Source organism: Clupea harengus, chromosome 15 (genome assembly GCF_900700415.2).
Source record: "Clupea harengus chromosome 15, Ch_v2.0.2, whole genome shotgun sequence".
Lineage (NCBI taxonomy): Eukaryota > Metazoa > Chordata > Actinopteri > Clupeiformes > Clupeidae > Clupea > Clupea harengus.
In genome coordinates this window covers 7,995,141-8,014,143 of record NC_045166.1, presented here as the reverse complement: position 1 = coordinate 8,014,143, position 19,003 = coordinate 7,995,141, and the positions used below count along the sequence as shown (strand labels likewise).

Below are 19,003 nucleotides of genomic sequence, written 5' to 3'. Positions count from 1 at the left end.
AATGGACTATGAACACAACATTTTTTTTTATATTTGTGCAAAAACAAATATGAAATGAATTTGGGCAAATAACACAAAGTATTTATAAAGATTTATACAAAAGACTAAGTAGCCTACTTTATCCATATCAGGGCATCACAATCAGACATCAGTTTGGTTATTTAACCCCTGAGAAGACTGGTATCCACTCTAGGTTGAGAGATACCTATACAGTGAAAATGAAAGACAGCACAGAAACCCCATTTTATGTAATATCTGTCCTTCTTTGATAACAAATATATCAATGGATTCGTCTGACTCACTGGCTCAGCTCCAGGTTAACATATTACATAATTTTATGTGGGTTTCTAATTTTAGGTAAACTTTGCACCTAAAAGAAGGAAATCTTCTTAAAGTCTTGACCTAGGCTTATGGAAGGTCATGGGAAATAGCAGGAAAAGCTAGGTTTGTTTTTCAGACCAAGAAAGACTTTTAATAAACCCTTACTTACCTCTGCCTGTCAGCCCTTTTTCAGACTAATTTTTAAACCAGATTGGAGTTAAGGGTGTTTGTCAGTCAGATTAGGTTGATAGGCTTTACCAAACATCGCATTGCTGAGCCAAGTAAGTGTGACTACATGCGTGCATACACACACACACACATATATATATATATATATATATAGAAAACTACCTCTAAGAGTTGTTTACAGCTGCTTCAAAAGAGAAGCAGTTTCTTTTGTTGCCCAACAGCATCGCTATAACGAAGAAGTGACACTGGCCCCCTACCTCATCATTATGGGAGCAAAACCTCTTTGTCTGTGTTTCTTTGCTGCTGTGTTGTGTGCAGATGCTCCTAGTTTTCAGTATGGAGGATTATGTTTGCTTTACATATATCATGGATTTGTGAGGGAAGTTCGTGGACTTCCGTCCATAAGAATAAATCCCATCTAATGAGAACTTTCCTTTGAGGACTTTGATTGGAGTTGTGTGAATAACAACACACAGGACGCTTACAGTGCTGTAAATTGAGCCAGAAAATAAGAGATTTCTAAATCAAAGTCCCCCAACTTTATTTTTCAGTACATGGATTCTATCTCTCTTCAGTCTGACTTTAGATCAGTTGCACTTGGAGAGGTCATTTAAATGCTGAAAGGGGTGTCTCTGTGCATGTGTACACATGTTTGGAGTCGGTTTCTATCAGAGTCTGTCACATCTGGAATTCTCATCTGCAAGAGAGACAGGAAAGAGGTGCCAAAGATCTGTTTCTGCTTTGGCATTAAAGACGGGGCTCTTTTTATTCCATTGGTTTGATATGATTTTTTGCAGTCTGTCCCATAAACATGAAATAAAATAAATAAGTACAAACCTCAAACAATCTTAAATGGATTTTCCTGGTTCCGAATCTGTGACAGTGAATAAGTACGGCGTCATTCTTTCCTTTGATATTTAGCAGTGCAGATAAGTTTCATGGACTGGTCAGTCTTTAAGAGGAAGTTGATAAGAGGAAGATGAGAAAGGAGCAGGAGAGCGGTGTAAGAGAAGTGAACAGGAGAGGTTAGGGGAAGAGAGGAGAGGATAGGAGAGGAGAGGAGAGGAGAGGAGAGGAGAGGTTAGGGGAGGAGAGGAGGGGAGGGGAGAGGGGAAGAGAGAGTTCATGGGAATACTTTGACTCAAGATCTCTGAAGTTAAACTGCAGGTCTGATCTCTACTCTTAAAAAATAAATGAAATACAGATTCCAAATTGTAAATCAAATCTTAACAAGAAAACATTTGCATCATCTTTGGTCTCGTAGGGTTCTGATTCACACCATGAGCCCTAATCCTGATGTGAGGATGATGGGTTCGTCCCTTATATGTTCAGTCAGACTCAGAAAGTAAAGCCATTCCGCTGCGGGCACCCACGTGACTCAGCGGCCCCGCGTGAGGGAGCAAAGACGGAAGCAAGATGTTAAAACTGTGATGCTTGAAACCAAACTCGACTAGCCCAATGCCAAACAGGAAAGCTAGCAGCTGTGGTCATGGGACTGGGCTATGAATGTTTCTCTCGGCTATTTAACATAAAAATGTTAAACGATATAAGATATTTACCATACATTGACTGTTCAGATCGACCAAATCTGCAGATCTTCTTAACACCTGTTCAATTTCATCCCAAATAAGAATGGCGTCTCCAGTCACACCCTTGTCCTCAATTTCAATTTGAAGTGTTCCCACAGAGGAACAGGATTTATTATTTTGATGTAATATGGACTGATTTCATCGAAGACTTGGTTTATACTAAGGTTTATAATAACATAGTAATTAATAACCTTGTGAGACATAACTGCCTACGGTTCAGAGAGATCTTTGGCAGAGAGGAGGCTTTCTGTGCTACATATCAGAGCGTATACGACAGGGGATTAACAGCAGTTACAGGAGCTTAAGACAGAATTTACCTCAAATCTCATCAGGACTTATAAACAAACCCACACACACACACACACACACACACACACACACTCTCACACGCAAACATAACGGCATAGTAGTTAGTGTCTCCTGAAAGAATGTCAGCTCCAAACCCACAACTCCTTGAGCGGAGTTCCCTCAGGGGAACCAATCCGTTAAAACTGTTCCTGCTGCTCCAGAACCTCTTCACATATATGTCCACAAACACTCTGTCATATCACACAGACACTTTTTATGTCTCACACAGCCAACAACTTCATGCCCTTTGTCCACAAAAAACACACAAATGTTTTAGCATTGTATCCACAAAATGTTGAAGAGAGCAGATTCTTTTGTGCCCAGAAACCAACCGGATGATTCATATAGTGCACTAAAATAACAAACCAACCGGATGATTCATGTAGTGCTTTTCATTTAGGAGGGCTGAATGCACTTCTCACTTTTATGGACAAAAAAAACGTATTTTTGTAGACAAAAGTCATTCTGTCCATGTAATAGATATCCTAGGCAAACATTTTTACTTTTATACTATGATCTTTCTATGTCACCAAATGTTAAGAAATGCAAAGAATGTAAAGAAATTTGTTTTGCCATATTAAGTATGATGTGCCCGAAAGGACTGGTGTGGTCCATACATTCTGTAAGTCTGCAAATTACATTAAACATCCTGTCCACGAAAGCAAAGGCTGCTTGAACTTTCGGAGACATCAATGTCGGGCTAAAGTACAACATGAATTACTTCCATAGGCTATATTACTGAAAGTATGATGTATCCTGTCCATGTAATCAAAGGCTGCTTGATCTTTTGCAGACTTTTGAACTGACACTAAAGCCAACGAAGGTTTATGCAGTCTTTGCTTTCGTGAACACACTGTAAACCCAAACAGTTCTACTAACTTATTAAAATGATGTATTCATTACTTAAAACCTGGTATTTAGTTGACCCAACTTTAAATGTATTAGTTTTCTGAGCAAGTGAAGACGTTTTAATTGTATTGGAATGTATTTGTTTGAGTAAACATTGCCTGATAACTCATATTTTTTTAGTTTCATTCAAACGTGACGTCTGACGTCATCAACGTCGTTGCAGGACTAGTTCAGAACAGAATCAGAGATCTTGTGATGAGAGACAGAGACAGCAGACTTAATAATTGTAGTATCAGTTATCAATAGTATCAGTTAGACTAACCCTGTAGAAGAGGAGTCGACCAACTTTGTAGGGTGACCATATTTGAGTTTGTGAAAAAGAGGACACTTAGTCGCGGGGAGGGGCGTGGTAGTGTGTAGCATACAGATGACCCCGCCCCCCCCCCCCCCCCCGCGCGACGGAATTTTGACACCTTTTCCACATGCAGATGTCATGTGCTGTTGTAAACAATGCAACTAGTGGAAGCGGCACGGTGCTCAGTGTTGCCAGATTGGAAATGGTGAAGTATGGTATTAAATGCTCAAAATGATCATCTTTGGAGGATAATTATCGTGAATTTGGCAACACTGAGAGGCCGGTCGACCAATGACAGTTCTCGCTACAGTCAGAGCTTGTGCTAGAAGGTGGAACGTAAGTAAAGGGAGATACCCTTTTCTAAACTTGTAAGGGCGTAAAAACTAGTTTGTGAAGGACCCAGAGAAACACAAATATCCGACGAGGCAAAATCCCGGACGATTTTGCAATCACTGCCGGACGCATGTCCGGGTAAAAGAGGACGTCTGGTCACCCCACCAAAGGAGATATTTTAGTAATCCTGTCGCTGCTAAGCGTCCTTATCTGGTAAGTAAACAGTGTTTTTTAGGTGTTTGTTGCGACAAGATTGCGGGAGCAAGTGAAATTGCGATAAGAAGTGGCGAATTTCCCTCTTTGTAATTATGATTGAGTAATCACGTTTTGGCTGTCAAGTAGCAAGTTCAGTTGCACGACTGTTGGCGCTGGCGGCTAGGAAGCTAAAGAGCTAAAGAGCTAGTTAGTGGGTTATTTCCCCCCAAATATGTTCATGTGCAAAGTAAACAACAATCAATTGTTTATGTTGAAAACAACTCATGTTCTACAGAAACACCATATAATTCATGTCAGCATGCTAAGGTTATATGTAACTTTTTAGCAGCTAGCTAGCTTCTATGTGTTTTAATGGATCTGATGGATAAAAGTGTTAGCAGCAAGCTAACAATAATGGTCGAGAACTTCAGTTAAGACCTACAATATTCTTTTTGCCCTGACAGCATTCGTGTTGCATATAAACAACAAACCGATTTGATGTAGACATATAAGAAGAGGAGTCAACCAAAGGAGATATTTTTTGTGTACAGGCATCACGGACTGGCAAGACAGCAGAGGTGCTACGGGTGATCCTCGAGGCTTATGACCTTCAGGTATGTCTAGGATTAACTGCACAACAGTGATCACATTTTGTTTGTTACTGAAACTTTAATATTAGTTGATACTATGTATTATTAATTGCCAGTTTTTTTGTAAGTGTTTCCATTGAAACTCTCCTGGTAATTGTATTGATGGTGTTTTGCAGGAGGAGTAGGAGCCAAATTTTGATGATGCTCCTGTTGCTCTCCTTACATGGGGCCCCGACCCCTTCAGCTGTGAGAACATCTTTGAATTGGGTGCAGAGGATTTCTGAGGCATTTATGTTGTTGTTTGGCCTGACATATGCTTTCAATTTAGAATATCCCAAAAAACTCACGCCCACCTTCTCATACAGAACCTTTTTATGTGTCTGGAAGACAAAAAAACCTCTGAAACCGTCCTTACTCACCTTAAAAAATTATTTGTTGAAATAAACGATTTGTTGTTGACTTGTTAACTTTGTAACGCTGTTTTTTAAAGCTTTAATGTAATCTTTTATTTTGTCAGTTGTTTTACAAGAAATATAAATGATGTGATACCTCTTAAGTTTTTCTCATCTCACTCTTTTTAATAGAAATCTTACATAGATTTGAATGTTTCTTGTAGAGTAACTTTCAGTTTAAAGTCAGTTTGTAAACAGAACCAGAAAATCAGTATATGTGGTCAATAATTGAAAATAGTGCTCAATTAAAAAAAGTTAGCTATTTAAGTATTATCTACTCAGAATAATCAAGCGGAGTTAACTTTAAAAAGTAAGCTTATTAAGTATTATTTACTCAGAATAATTAAGTTGAACTCTTTCACCAATATTAAGTGCACTGAACTTGATTTTTAAGGCTTAAAACTTAATTGTATTTTGTGTTGTTGAGTGAAAATAATTTAGTACATAAAGGTTAAAAGATTTAAGTATAAAAATATTTGAATATAAGTTCAGAGAACTTAAAAATTATGAAAACGATAACAAAATAAATCAGTATAGCCGATGTATCATTTTTAAGTTAAGTTTACTTAAAAATAATAATATATGTACTCAAATTTCATTATGTAATCGGTTACATCAAAAGTTTTAAGTACTCTGAACTTGTTCAGGTTTACAGTGCAGAATGTTTTCAATAACTTGCTGACTCACGGAAGAACGCGTTCTGTATACAAAATAGGGTCTGTTACACTTGGCGCCCCATATACACACACACACGTCTGGAACTCACAAATGAACTGTAGTACCTCTGAGGTTCTATAAAGGTGGTGTTCGCCAAATATAAAAAAATCCCATTGAGCACAGCATCAAGCAAAAGTCTCCAAGTCTAATGAATTAAAAGAACTAGGTTGAGGGTTAAGCTCCATGAGCTCAGATTGGCCTCATAACCTGACTGAGGTGAAATGGTTCCCTGTGACTGACACAGACCAGTTGCTACTTCATAACCTGACTCTGAGGTGAAATGGTTCTCTGTGCCTCATAACCTGATTTTGAGGTGAAATTGTTCCCTGTGACTGACACAGACCAGTTGGTACCTCATAACCTGACTCTGAGGTGAAATGGTTCCCTGTGACTGACACAGACCAGTTGGTACCTCATAACCTGACTCTGAGCTGAAATGGTTCCCTGTGACTGACACAGACCAGTTGGTATATGGGGACAGACCAGAGGTGAGGCAATAAGAGTGGCGGGTGGTGCTGCTGCCACAAGTCTCTCTCCTGAACTCTCAACAGCCGCGGATGAGTGAGTTATCACACTACAAACCCGGTCCACGTAAAACTCCTATCCATGTATACACACACTTGTGTTTCCTGTAGGAGTTAATGGAGAGCCCTACATCTGTTAGGCGCTGTTCCATCAAAACCACCTGGCCTTAAGTGTCATTGCACATAATCCATAGGATGACCAGATTCTCCACATAGCGATGCGGAGAGCATGGCATTGGTGGTCGGGGCTTGGGCTGTGACTGGATGAAAGAGGAGCCTGACGGAAAGATTTCTGGCAGCGAGTTGGAGGTTTGCATGCCTTCATATGCACAGCCCTTACCACAAAGCCAATGTCTGTTATCACTGTTTGTTGAGAAAAGAGGACCATTGCACTTCATCCCCCAAGACTTCTGACTTGCTTCTCTTATGACCACGACAATGTTGGGGCAGACAGTCCTGCAGGGGTAACCCACCCTAAGGAGAGAACGCTCACTAAAGCTTATATCAAGGTTCAAGGGACCATGTTCAAGGGTCAAGGTTCAAAAGATCAGAGATTCAGTCATGATGGCTTCACATCCTCAATGGTATGACTGGACATCCTGGATGGTGTTCTCTCACTGTGAGATGCTTCAGGCAGCCCTGTCAGAGTGAGTGGAGTATCCGCGGCCTGACGCATGTGTGAGAGGTCTGGGGGACCCATGGGGGATTGTATGAGTTCTCCTGGCACTGATAGAGGCTGGATTGGGGAGTGGAGGCTGGGAGTGCTGACATCCATCATTCTCTCTCTTTTTCTGGATCATGGAGGCCTGTTGGGATGGCTAGATTAATGGTTCCCACCGTAGACCAACACTGACCAGAACATAGATGACCACGTATAACCCTGCAGTACTGATTTTGTTGGATGGTGTTCTAAAGAATTGTATGATAGTGTGTGTGCGTGTGTGTGGGGGAAAGGGTGGGTGGCGTGGGGGAATGTACACATGTAAAAAAAAAAAAGACCAGAGCCAGAAAAAAGATCTGGACACTTCATACACTCATTCATCATTGTATAAGCTTAGTTCCTCTAACACACGCACACACACATGCACTTAAAAAGGAACCCCATAGGCAATTACCTCACATTGACTCACCCTGCAAGTGGTCAGTTTTACCACACAGTGGCGCCATCTCCCCTTTTTTCATGTGTTTACTCTAATCGCGTGATGCTGAAATCTCTTTAGCAGGTAATTTGAGATCACTGGCTGGTCATTGGGTAATGCAAGCACAAGCCTGACAAACTAACCTCCCTAATAAAGGAACTCCTCGTGATGCTCCATCAAGTTGGGCCTCTTCCATCATACAAAGTTTTGCCAGACACGCCCAGTCTGAACGTGCTGAACTATTGACATATTGCTTTTCATTTATTACAAAAATAATGAATGTAAAGCCTTGTTGTCTTCCTACGCACAATAAATAATACTGATTAATAATAATACATTTCTAGCAGATCCAAGGTGCTTCACATTCACCCGTGAATATATGAAGAAAAAGTTAAATAAAATTCCAAAACTTCTAATTCCTTGCCGAAGACAAGCAATGGAGAAGATAAAAACTGATCCAATGCAAAAACTCTCCCGAGAACGACATTAAGAAGATATGACAATGGCCATATTGATTTTGTTAGGTTCGATTATATAGGTTCTCTTTCCCATAGGCCTATTTCTTAAAGTGTCTCCCAAGCCGCCCACTCACTTCTGTCCTCTTCCGGTACGAACAGTCACCTGGCCCCCGCAGGTGGGTGGGGTGCGGTGTGTACAGACGGGAAGGTGAACGGCCTCAGTGTATGCTCAGTTAACACACCAGCGTGTCCAAGCGAATGTTTTCACGCGTCACGTGGTAAACACGACAATTTCTCGTTAAAAAGCTCTTAACCTGAAACGTTGCGTGAAACTACAGAGAGGAAGGAGATAAAAGAAGGTTTATTTTGCCATTTGGAAACACAATGCAGGTATCCTCAGACGTAGATACCTCGCGCATTCTCGAGAAGGGACCCGAGTTCTTGCGCAAACAACTCGATCTGGAGAGCGAGGGCAAGGCAGGTATGACGGCCGCGGAGAGACTGGCAGCCAGCAAGCCCCGCTACGTCAAGAGCCAACAGGTGGTCAACTCCACGCAGGAGTCAGTGATCTCCCTCAACGCGAGTTCTTTAAGTAGCAACGATTCATCAAACAGGAGTTCGAGCAGGAGTGGGGATGTAAATGCAAGGAATGCAACCACCGGACAAATCGTCTCAATTCAGCCCTCGCCACCTGAGGAACCTATTGCTGTGCGACGCAGCAGCTCAAAAAAACGTCCCGATTCACTGTTACTGTACAGACAGAAATGTGAACTGATCCGGCGACCACCTGGGGACAGACACAAGCGAATGCAGGCCCGTAAAATGCTACTGAACTCCATTAAGGACAACACGGAGACAGTGCCCGAGACCCAGGGGAATGAACAAGAGCTAAAGGCGACAGAAGCCGATGCGGGGAAGGGTGACTCAAAACATTCAAATCCTGCTCCCCCTGTTAGACAATCTGGACAAATCCGGCCTGTTCGAGTTGTGGACATATGCGCGCAGCAGGACACAGTTACCGGAGATGGTCAGGAGCGGCCTCAGCATAAGAGAGTGGCTGAGATTGAGCGCAGGGCGCGCAAAGGAGTGGAACGCTCCCACTCTGACATCAGCTCTCGGTACTCGAAAAACTTCGCTGATTTCGACGCGTTCTTCACCTTCTGTGGACTCGAAGGCGACGTCGTCTCATCCCTTGGGAAAGAGAACTTCTCTGCGCTTACTGACGAACTGGCGAACAAAATTCGAAGCGTCAGCGTCAGCACTTCGGATGACCGGTTCTCCCGGAGCAGCGGCGACAGCACCGGGCTGCAGGAAGAAGAGCTTTTGGAGAATGTCCGCCAGGCCACGTCTGTCGTCGAACGCAACGCACGGATAATTAAGTGGCTATACAGTTGCAGAAATGCCTCGGAGTCTGGCAAAACTCTACGAGATCTTGCTTGAGAAGGTTTTTATTGCTCTTTCTCAGATGTGCATTTCAGAGGCCACTACTGCATCTGACGCCAGATATGTACTAGACTATATTCTCCACAATGGACATTATGTTGCATAAACAAGGCCTAAATGCTGTGTTCAGTATTTGATGTAAAGGCATTTATATTTAAAAAATATATAAATATAACCACTGGATCTGGGATTTATATTTGAACAGTATATCCCAAACAGTTACATTACAAAAACATATTGATGATGATGATGATAACAGATGTTGACCAGATAATAGTAACAGATGCGTGTTTGCACCTGTTTTCTCAGTGTTTTTGCTGCTCTGTTTGGTCAGGGCCTGTGGTAGTGAAACACCAGGGGCTTGCATCCTGCCGGGATTTAACAGTGTTTTGACGGGAGATGCTTTACTGACACACACACACCCATGTTCAGAATTAAGGCATTTCAGAAAAGGCCGCCTTTGGCAGCTAAATTCTGGAATCTCACATGATGGAATGTATCATATGGAGGACAATCAACATTCCTAGCCTGGAGTGTCATAAAACTGCTGTCAGATGTTTCATGTTTGTTCTGTTACTGTGACCCATAGGTAGCATGCCTAATAAGTGACTGTGTGTGCGCCTGTGCACTTTTGCTTATCAATATTTTGTACTCCTTGTCAGATGTGTCAACCCAAGTTATCACTGCACATTACTTACCTGTTGTACTATTGTGAAAGGACTGTATCTCTGAAGCAAATGATCTTAAGCCATAAAGTAACCATAGTCAGCCTGTTCACAACATTACCACATGATCTGTTTGTATTTATTTGTGATGAAAATTGTTATTTGTTCATGATGCCTGCCTAAGTAGTATTCCAAGTAATTCAGCAGCTCATGACGAGAAGCTACGTTAACTTTCTGAATAAGATGAAGAGACAGAGGCTATGTTTGAGCCAACTCACAGCCAAAGGTAGGCTGGGAGGAGCGAAGGGACTCGGATCTCATTCGGACTGTTAAGGAGAAGGCATTTGCCTGGAAGCGGTTGCCAGATCGTGTTCTATGCTTTCTCAGAATGAGGTGGGTGTTGTGGGCTGGGCCTTTAAGGGGTGTGTTGCCTTTGTGGTTGCCTGTGGAGTAGATGACATCACCAAGGTCAGTCACACCTTGTGGATATTCCTGCTGGGTTTGAGATGCGTACTTTAATCCCATTGGATCTCATTGGATAAAGAACTAATGATGGACTGTGGACAATGGATCCTAAATACCTTCATTTTCAATCCTGAATGTGGAATCCAGGGTTAGAAAAGAGTACTTGTATCTCCTGACCTGAGAGTCATTAAACTGCTTCCATTACTCTTTAAGGGTCCATAAAATCAAGCTCAAGCAGTGTTTTTATTTACAAACAAGAATAGGATGCTTTGTTCATTATTTTGCCTTGGTTGAGTTCTTGTTGCTGATTTGTGTGTGAGCGTGTGTTAGGGGCTTCTGTTACTGTTGTGTGAAGAAGAGAATAGGCAGGAGAGGACATCGCACTGACGCAGGATAACGAGAGGAAATGGACACAGCCAGCGTCAAAGCCATTGCAAATCTCCGATTGGATGGAGGGGTGTTGTCAAAGCTAAACTTTACTTTAAATCTAAGTTGACACCCACTGTCCATTTGTTTTGCAGTCATTCAGTAGTCTATATCTACAGAAACAGCTCTAACACTAGTAACACACTCAGAATCACATGTCTGTCTGTGGAATACCAAAGTCAGGGAGAGTTTGGACCTGCGGAACAGCTCAGGAATGATTTCTGAGACAAAAACCCCAACACTCCAACCCCAGGCTCACAATCAGTCTTTTGTGTCAGTGTACTCAGACATATGCCGACATGCAGACACACACACATGCACACACACACACACACACACACACACACACACACTCACATGTACATGCTCCTTTGTGGCTGACAGTAGCAGGATATCTGGGCGAGTCTCATCCTGTCCCTCACTGTTCCTGCAGGCGATTCCTGCATATGTGTGTCAGAACAATTCGGCAGAAAGAAAACAACACCTTGTCCTATTGGAGACAAACGTGCCTAGGCAAATCCCCGTAAATCTCTCTGCCCAACTAAAGTGACTCTGATTGACATTAGGGTAGAGGAAGCATTTGAATATCTGTGAGCACTTGTAGGTACTTTGATATTCCCTCTACATGTACATTGCTCTGATGTTGCTTGACCACTAGATGGCGATGTCTTACTTGTGCAAAGAGGGTTTCTGTCAGTCAGGGAAGAGCTTAGCAGTACTCTCAGAATCCCCATCTTGAAATGTTTTTCATTGCTGTCTTTCACTTGGCCATGATGAATTAGAGACAGAGCCAACGAGTCTCTTTGAAGCCACTGAAACATCAAAACAATTCAGTTATACCTCAAAGGGGCTCTTTTGCTGTGGAAACATATCTGAGTTTGATCAGAGTCACTGACAGGGAGAAGGTCTGACATTCTACTGAATCAACTATGTCATTAAGTTGTCATAATATGCAAGTTCACAATGAAGGCAGTTTCACTGGGAGGCTTAAAGAGACATACCACAGGACGTGCAGTGCTGGGTGGAACTCCCTGAAAGACTGGAAGACTCCCTGATGGAAAACTTTTCCACAGCCATGACCTGACCTCTGTCACGCTGCAAGCTCTGAAACATACAGATGACAAGTGCAGGCAGGCAGGCGTGCGTGCGTTTGGGATGTGGTAACGTGACCCGCTGAGACGATAATCGCCGCAGATCAGCAGCCAGAGAGCTCCTTCACTCTCGTCTTCCACGGAGGGAGAAAAGAGGTCATGCCCTGTCATTTCTCCAGGACTGCTCTGCACATGTGCACACAGAGCACATGCATTCATACCATTTCTACTGTATCCATAGAACATGATACAGTGACACGTCATTGTATATTTTAGTGATATGAAGAGTTCTTGAGTGTAGTGTGTGTTCATGTAAATGTGTTAAACACACAGTGTAAACAACACTAAGATTTCCATGCTGTTGCTGTGTGTCATGGATCAAGTTGACCATGTTTAAATGAGATGAATTCCAGGGTCCAGTAATTGTATTACTTTGCTATGTCTATGGGCAAATATGTTACAGTATCATATATTAAATGTAGCTTAAATAACTGTAGCCTGATTTGTGTTGTGTTTTGTGGTATTTTTTGTATGTCTGAATGTCTGGGTGTGTATGCATCTATACATGAGTGTGTGTATGTGTGTGTGTGTATGTTTGCTGAAACTCATAGCTCATGTGTATAAGTGATACTTATGTTAGTGGTAAGTTTGTGTGTGAATGAGCATGTGTTTGGGTAACAAATGTAATAACTGATTAATTAATGTGGGTGTGTGAGTCGTTAAACTCTAGGCCCATGTGTGTGCATGCATGAGTGGAGCTGTATATGTGTGTATGGTTGCGAGTGACTGGCTCACACTCCAGTGTTCTGTATCAAAATGAGATGAGCTGCCCAGGTAACTCAACCCGCCCTAGCTCGCGGAGCTGTTGCCATGGCGCCCCAGGGGACAGGAGCCTGAGCCAGTCACAGGTGCGTGGAATTCTGACTGCGCATTCCGACGAACGGCCTTATTGTTCCGGACCAACGGACTCCAGCTGAGGGGATACAGATGGTGAATGGATATTCCGACGGAATGATGATCCCCTGTTTGATCTGTGAAATTGCTTGAGGTTCTGGAGTCCCATGCGTGTCCATCTGAGTGTTGTGTGTGATGTGAAATATTTACGGCTTAAGAAGTCCGCTCTCAGTCCAAATACACATATCTACACGTCAGCACCTCGGGGACCGATGCAGCGCTCAGTTAGAGGATGCCAGGAGCCCCTGCCAACCACAGCAACACAGAGACACACACTGGTGAGTGGGGCTTCACTTTTATGTTCTTTTATTTCCTCTTTATTCCTACTCCTCCCTCTGTGTGTGTGTGTGTGTGTGTGTGTGTGTGTGTGTGTGTGTGTGTGTATTTGTGTGTCCTCATGGTAAGGTCAGAGCTCTATGCTAGAGGGAGCAAATGAGTCAGATGGAACTGGGTCAGAACTCACATTTGCCAGAACGTGACACGTTTGTGACACGTTTGTGAGTCACACTGTGGCGCTGTAGATTAGGAAAATATGACAAACTCACGCATATTCTACTGAGTACTTTTTGCCCTAGAAGAAAACGTTCTTAAAATCCATCAAGGTTTAGTTTTCCTAAATGGTTCTTCAAAATACACACTTCATCTGATCGTTCTCTGGGGCACCGTCAAGGGCTCTGTGGAGTGTGGAACCAAGCTGAAGAAATGTTCTCTTTAGGTTCTCTTTAGAACAATGGATAGCTGCTAGTAAACTAATGGCTGAATGACTTCTTAGAACCCTTCAGTCCTACTACAACGTGCTGTATTCTCTGATAGAAACTGTTTGTTGGGTACTTGTGCAGTGTGGCCTGTTGTAACCCGTGTACATCTAATGAGTGTTTGCATCATATTGCATTCGCTGGCTGTACTTCTGTGTATGTTAACTGTATGCATAAACAGTGCAGAGGAGATATAGTAGAGGGCCAGAGAGTACTCATTACATGTACCTGCTTTCTGAAACCTTAGAGGACAAAAGTGCTTACTGGATGATTAGAGCATTACAGTCATGCTCACTTCTACTAAAGTCAGTAGTCTTTGAACTGAGCCGTGTACAACTGTCGTCATGGATGGTCTAAGTCTGCTGTGGTGCTTTGAATGTATGAACTAATAAAACAGATCAGTTGTTTCCATGGCCCCATCACAAGATAAAACGTATTCTTGGCAAAAGACTAAGGGTTCTACATAGAGAAGTTCAGAGTGTTTTTCATTATGTATTATATTATCATTAAATCTTCTGTAAAACAGCTATCTGTAAACAAAGCCCAGCCATATCGTGTCCCTAACTCTAACCTTGGACAAACCACAACCCTAACCAAAACCCTACAGTTTAAATCAAAAACAGGATTTAGCCAACCCTAAACTTTGGTTTATTTGTTCATTGTCAACACTGTCAACAATGTCAATGGGTAGGTTATGTACCAAAAACAAATGAAACAATATAGCTGCAAGCAGCGATGCGGATTCCTCCAAAGATTGCGAAACCAGGGAAAAATGTATATTCTTCACAATTTTGGAAAGAAGAGTGAAGAAGGGAAAGAAGAAAAGAAAGAAGTGTCTTGCTAAAGGACGCATCAACAGAGAATTGAACTTACAACTTTCTGATCACTAAATGACTTCTCTACCCCTGTACCACTGATGACCAGGTTGATATCTCAAAGATTTGCTTAGATAGTACTTGACTTCCTGTTTGCGCATTTTTTCTGCTGAATTTGAGTGGCTGTACCGGACAAACGGTTGTGAGGATCAACATTTTGTTGATTAAGTTTTGTGAGGCTTGGTCTGAAGATCATCTCTGGTGATTTTGAAGAAGATTTGACCAAAATTGTAGGAGGAGTAAGCTTTCAAAGGTTTTTTGATAAAACCGGGAATAACAGAAAATCTACATAACCGAAAATTGGCGCCATTGAACGTTGAATTCGAGTTGATCCAAGGAATCCAATGGTACCTCATTTTTGAAAATCGGTCAAACGGTTCAAAAGTTACAGTGTTAACAAAAGTCCAACTTTGACCCGTTGGTGGCGCTAGTGTGGTCTAGTGGGAGACATGAAACTTGGTGTGAGTGAAGAAGGGACTGTCCTTAATGAGTGTGCCAAATTTCAGAAAAAGTTACCATACGGTTCTAGGGGCTGCCATTGACTCCCATGGTACAAGAATAATAATACCTACAATAACAATAGGGTTCCTCCTGACGGAGGAATCCTAAAAACAAAACACACACCAAGAAACAAAAATGGGCTAGAGCTATTGAATCAATGTGTTTGTCTCAAGGAACTCACAGTGGGCTTCCTCATGAGAATCTTTTAAGTAGATTCTTTCAAAGTTCTTCTGTGGTGACCACAGATATCAGCAGGTCTTCTCATGTTGATGTTGGTAGCAAGCCTCAGCCTTCTCTGGGACTCTAGACCACATTCTTTTCCCAGAGGCATATTCAATTTTATTTATATAGCACCATAACAATACAATTGTCTCAAGGCGCTTTAATATACTGTATTGCAAGATTTTATTGCAAGTATTTATTGTTACACTAGGTCTCTATTGCTCATAGCTTGACTGTCCTCTCCCTTGTACGTCGCTTTGGACAAAAGCGTCTGCTAAATGACTAAATGACTGAATGTAAATGTAAGATGAAAGAATGCCACACACTTCCAGCCTCTCCACCTCATCCCCTCTGCCCCTGCCAGATGCGGTGGAGCCGACTCCAGCCGGGGGCCGGGCGGGGACTCAGTCCCTGGACCCTCCTGTCTACCGGGAGCTGTGGTTCATGGTGGTGATGGCGGGCGTGGCTTTGGTGCTGTTGGCCATCGTCCTCGGGCTGCTTCTGCACCGGATGCTGAGCCGTCAGCGGCCCCCCATCACCAGAGAGCGCCCCCCGCTGGTTCCTGTACAACTGGAGAAGAGGGGGCCCATGGCCGTCTCCACCCTCAGCAACTCATACCTGGTGAGGGAGGGTTACTTTGTGATTTTTAAAAGATTAACTAATGACTAACTTACGTTATTTACCTCTCTAACTAACTGCAGGGCTTCCCGAACACATTTTGTGCTGTTGTGGAATCTTCAGATGGCACCTATTAACATTGGTTATAGTGATATATCTGAGTTATAGTGATAATGTGTGTAAATGTGTGTTTACAAAAGGACCAAGTACCTAGATTCTGAATGGACTGACATTCAGTCTAATAATGTTTACTTGCTTTTCAGTTCGACATGGTGCCAGACACCACAGGCGCCCCAAGCAGCGTCACCCTGAAAGGCTTCACGATTCACCGCGAGGTCAGAATATCTCTGATGGTTCTCCTGTCCCTGCAAGGGTTGATGTTGTCTGAAGATATAAAATTTTCACATGAAAACTCAAGTCATGTTCTGTGGAGGTTCCTCCAACACATATGGGACACTATCACCATCAAATCTTTCACAGGATCAATCGTCAATTAATTAATAAGCGCTTGACTTAAACCGAATGTTTATCCTCTGTGCTGGTCAGTGGTAGTTGTTCTTTAAATATACTTAAGGAATATTTTCAAGTTCAGAATGATATATTTTGCCTAGTAAAAGAGTCCTGAATTAGAAAGGAGCTTGTGTGTTTTCAAAGTATTGAAGTATTAAGGTATTGTAAATGTGTCATGTTGATTGTACTCTTGTCAAAACCCAGATGACCAAAAAAAAAAATATATAGTATACGTATATATAAATAAATAAATATATATATATACTATTAAGAGTATGGAGACTTGACCTACTTCCCCTCTAGGAGGTGATGGACAACAAGGTTTTGGAGGCAGAGGATGGCGTCGTCACTGTGTCCACGCTGCACGTTTCAACGCTCGCCCATTCCCAGAACTCCCTGCATCGCAGCATCAGTGAGGTCATGGATAAGAAGACCCAAGAGGAGGGGGAGGAGGGGCAGGAGGCGTGGGATCCCGACAAGCGGTGGCATGACAGCGGGATGGTGAGTTTCTCAGAACAACACCAAGCTGACTCTGATCTGTCCAAAAGAACGACACCAAACTGACTCTCTGATCTGTCCAATAGAATGACACCAAACTGACTCTGTGATCTGACCAATAGAATGACACCAAGCTGACTCTGATCTGTCCAATAGAACGACACCAAACTGACTCTCTGATCTGTCCAATAGAACGACACCAAACTGACTCTGTGATCTGACCAATAGAACGACACCAAACTGACTCTGTGATCTGACCAATAGAACGACACCAAACTGACTCTGTGATCTGATCAATAGAACGACACCAATCTGACTCTCTGATCTGACCAACAGAACGACACCAAACTGACTCTCTGATCTGACCAATAGAACGACACCAAACTGACTCGGTGATCTGACCAATAGAACGACACCAAACTGACTCTGTGATCAGTCCAATAGAACGACACCAAACTGACTCTGTGATCTGTCCAATAGAACAACACCAAACTGACTCTGTGATCTGTCCAATAGTCGTCCAGTTGGCAGATAGATCTAGACCAGGTCTGGTGGCTTTTTTTCAAGATTTATTTTTGGGCTTTTTGCCTTTAATCAGATAGGATAGTAAAGGTTTGTCAGGAAATGAGCTGGAGAGAAGAGGTGGGGAGTGGGATCAGGAAATTACCGCAGGTTGGTTTCGAACACGGGTCCTTGTGGGCGTTCAAGCCCGTATATGGTTGGGGCTGCTGCTGTGCCATAGCGCCCCCAGGTCTGGTGGGGTTTGACTCCGTCCACAGACGCTGTAGACCCATTGCTCTGCTTGTGGATGCTGGTGGCAGAATTGTTAGAGGGGATATTGCTTTCATTGCACTACATGTAGGTTTTGTGACCATAACTTGTGGGATAGAAAAGATTTAGACTTCAGTTCTGACATAATCCAGAAGGTCTTCTCTGAGAATGTGCTCCAATGAGGCAAGGCCAGCTGTTTCTTCTGTGCTCAAAAAAATTAATCATCGTTAAAATATTATATATTATTATAAATATTATATGTTATTATAAATATTATATGTCCTCCGTAGTTCATGGAGGACGAGGAGTTTGTCGACACCATCAAAGGCTTCAGCACAGTCAGGAAAGAGCACACCATGTTCACGGACACCAACCTCTAGCGGAAGCTTGCTCCGCTGGACTGGAGGAACTGAGAGACTCCTGACACCAGCAAAAACACAAGTACCCGGTGGGACCTCACTGGAAGTGGACTGAGAGGGGACTGTGGAGTGACTTTGAGGCAAACCACAGCAGATTATTTAACAGCCACAGCCACAACCATTCAAGAGGCGGTTCATCACTAACTCTACTTTGTACAGCATTATACCATATGGATTGTAATTTAATGATAAAACCCTCAAAGTAATTGGATGCTTCTTTAGACAATGTACAATTCTACATCTAATTCTGAGTCCATCATTCTTTTCACTAGCAGTCAAACAACCTCTATGTTACAGTAAAGACCCAACTAGTATTTCATCAGTAGCTTCACACTGACTGGAGTCAACATCAAAGTCTGTAATAAACCCTAAAGGTCAGTCAATGGTTTTATTCTACCAGAACACTAGCTGAGATTTCTTGGCAGTTGTCAAAGTTTGTACCTGGAAGTCTTTAGTCAACTTCAGGTGTTTTAGTTGGCGTAATCTCTGTCTCTAATGAGCATGAAGTCACACAATGACTGATGAGGTGTCTAGAATATTATTTTGTCATGCAGTGTAAATTATACAATTGACTACACGGACAGACCTGGAGGACCTTATAATTGTATAATCCAAGGAAAGAAATAACATTTGGATGTGACTTTTTCATTTGACAATGATGAAGTGAACTGAACACCCACTGCAAAGTGTCTTGTGAACAACTGATCCAAGGTTAAAATGAAGCCGTTAGA

The 19,003-nt window shown here is 42.5% G+C and overlaps 1 protein-coding gene across 1 annotated transcript; it reads left to right on the top strand.

Annotated features, from left to right (window-relative positions):
* Nucleotides 1-8,214: 8,214 nt before the first annotated feature.
* fam110c (family with sequence similarity 110 member C) lies at nt 8,215-12,645 on the top strand. Its single transcript, XM_031581836.1, has one exon. It carries the CDS (start codon nt 8,444-8,446, stop codon nt 9,497-9,499), a length of 1,056 nt encoding a protein of 351 aa, XP_031437696.1. The 5' UTR covers nt 8,215-8,443; the 3' UTR covers nt 9,500-12,645.
* Nucleotides 12,646-19,003: the final 6,358 nt, after the last annotated feature.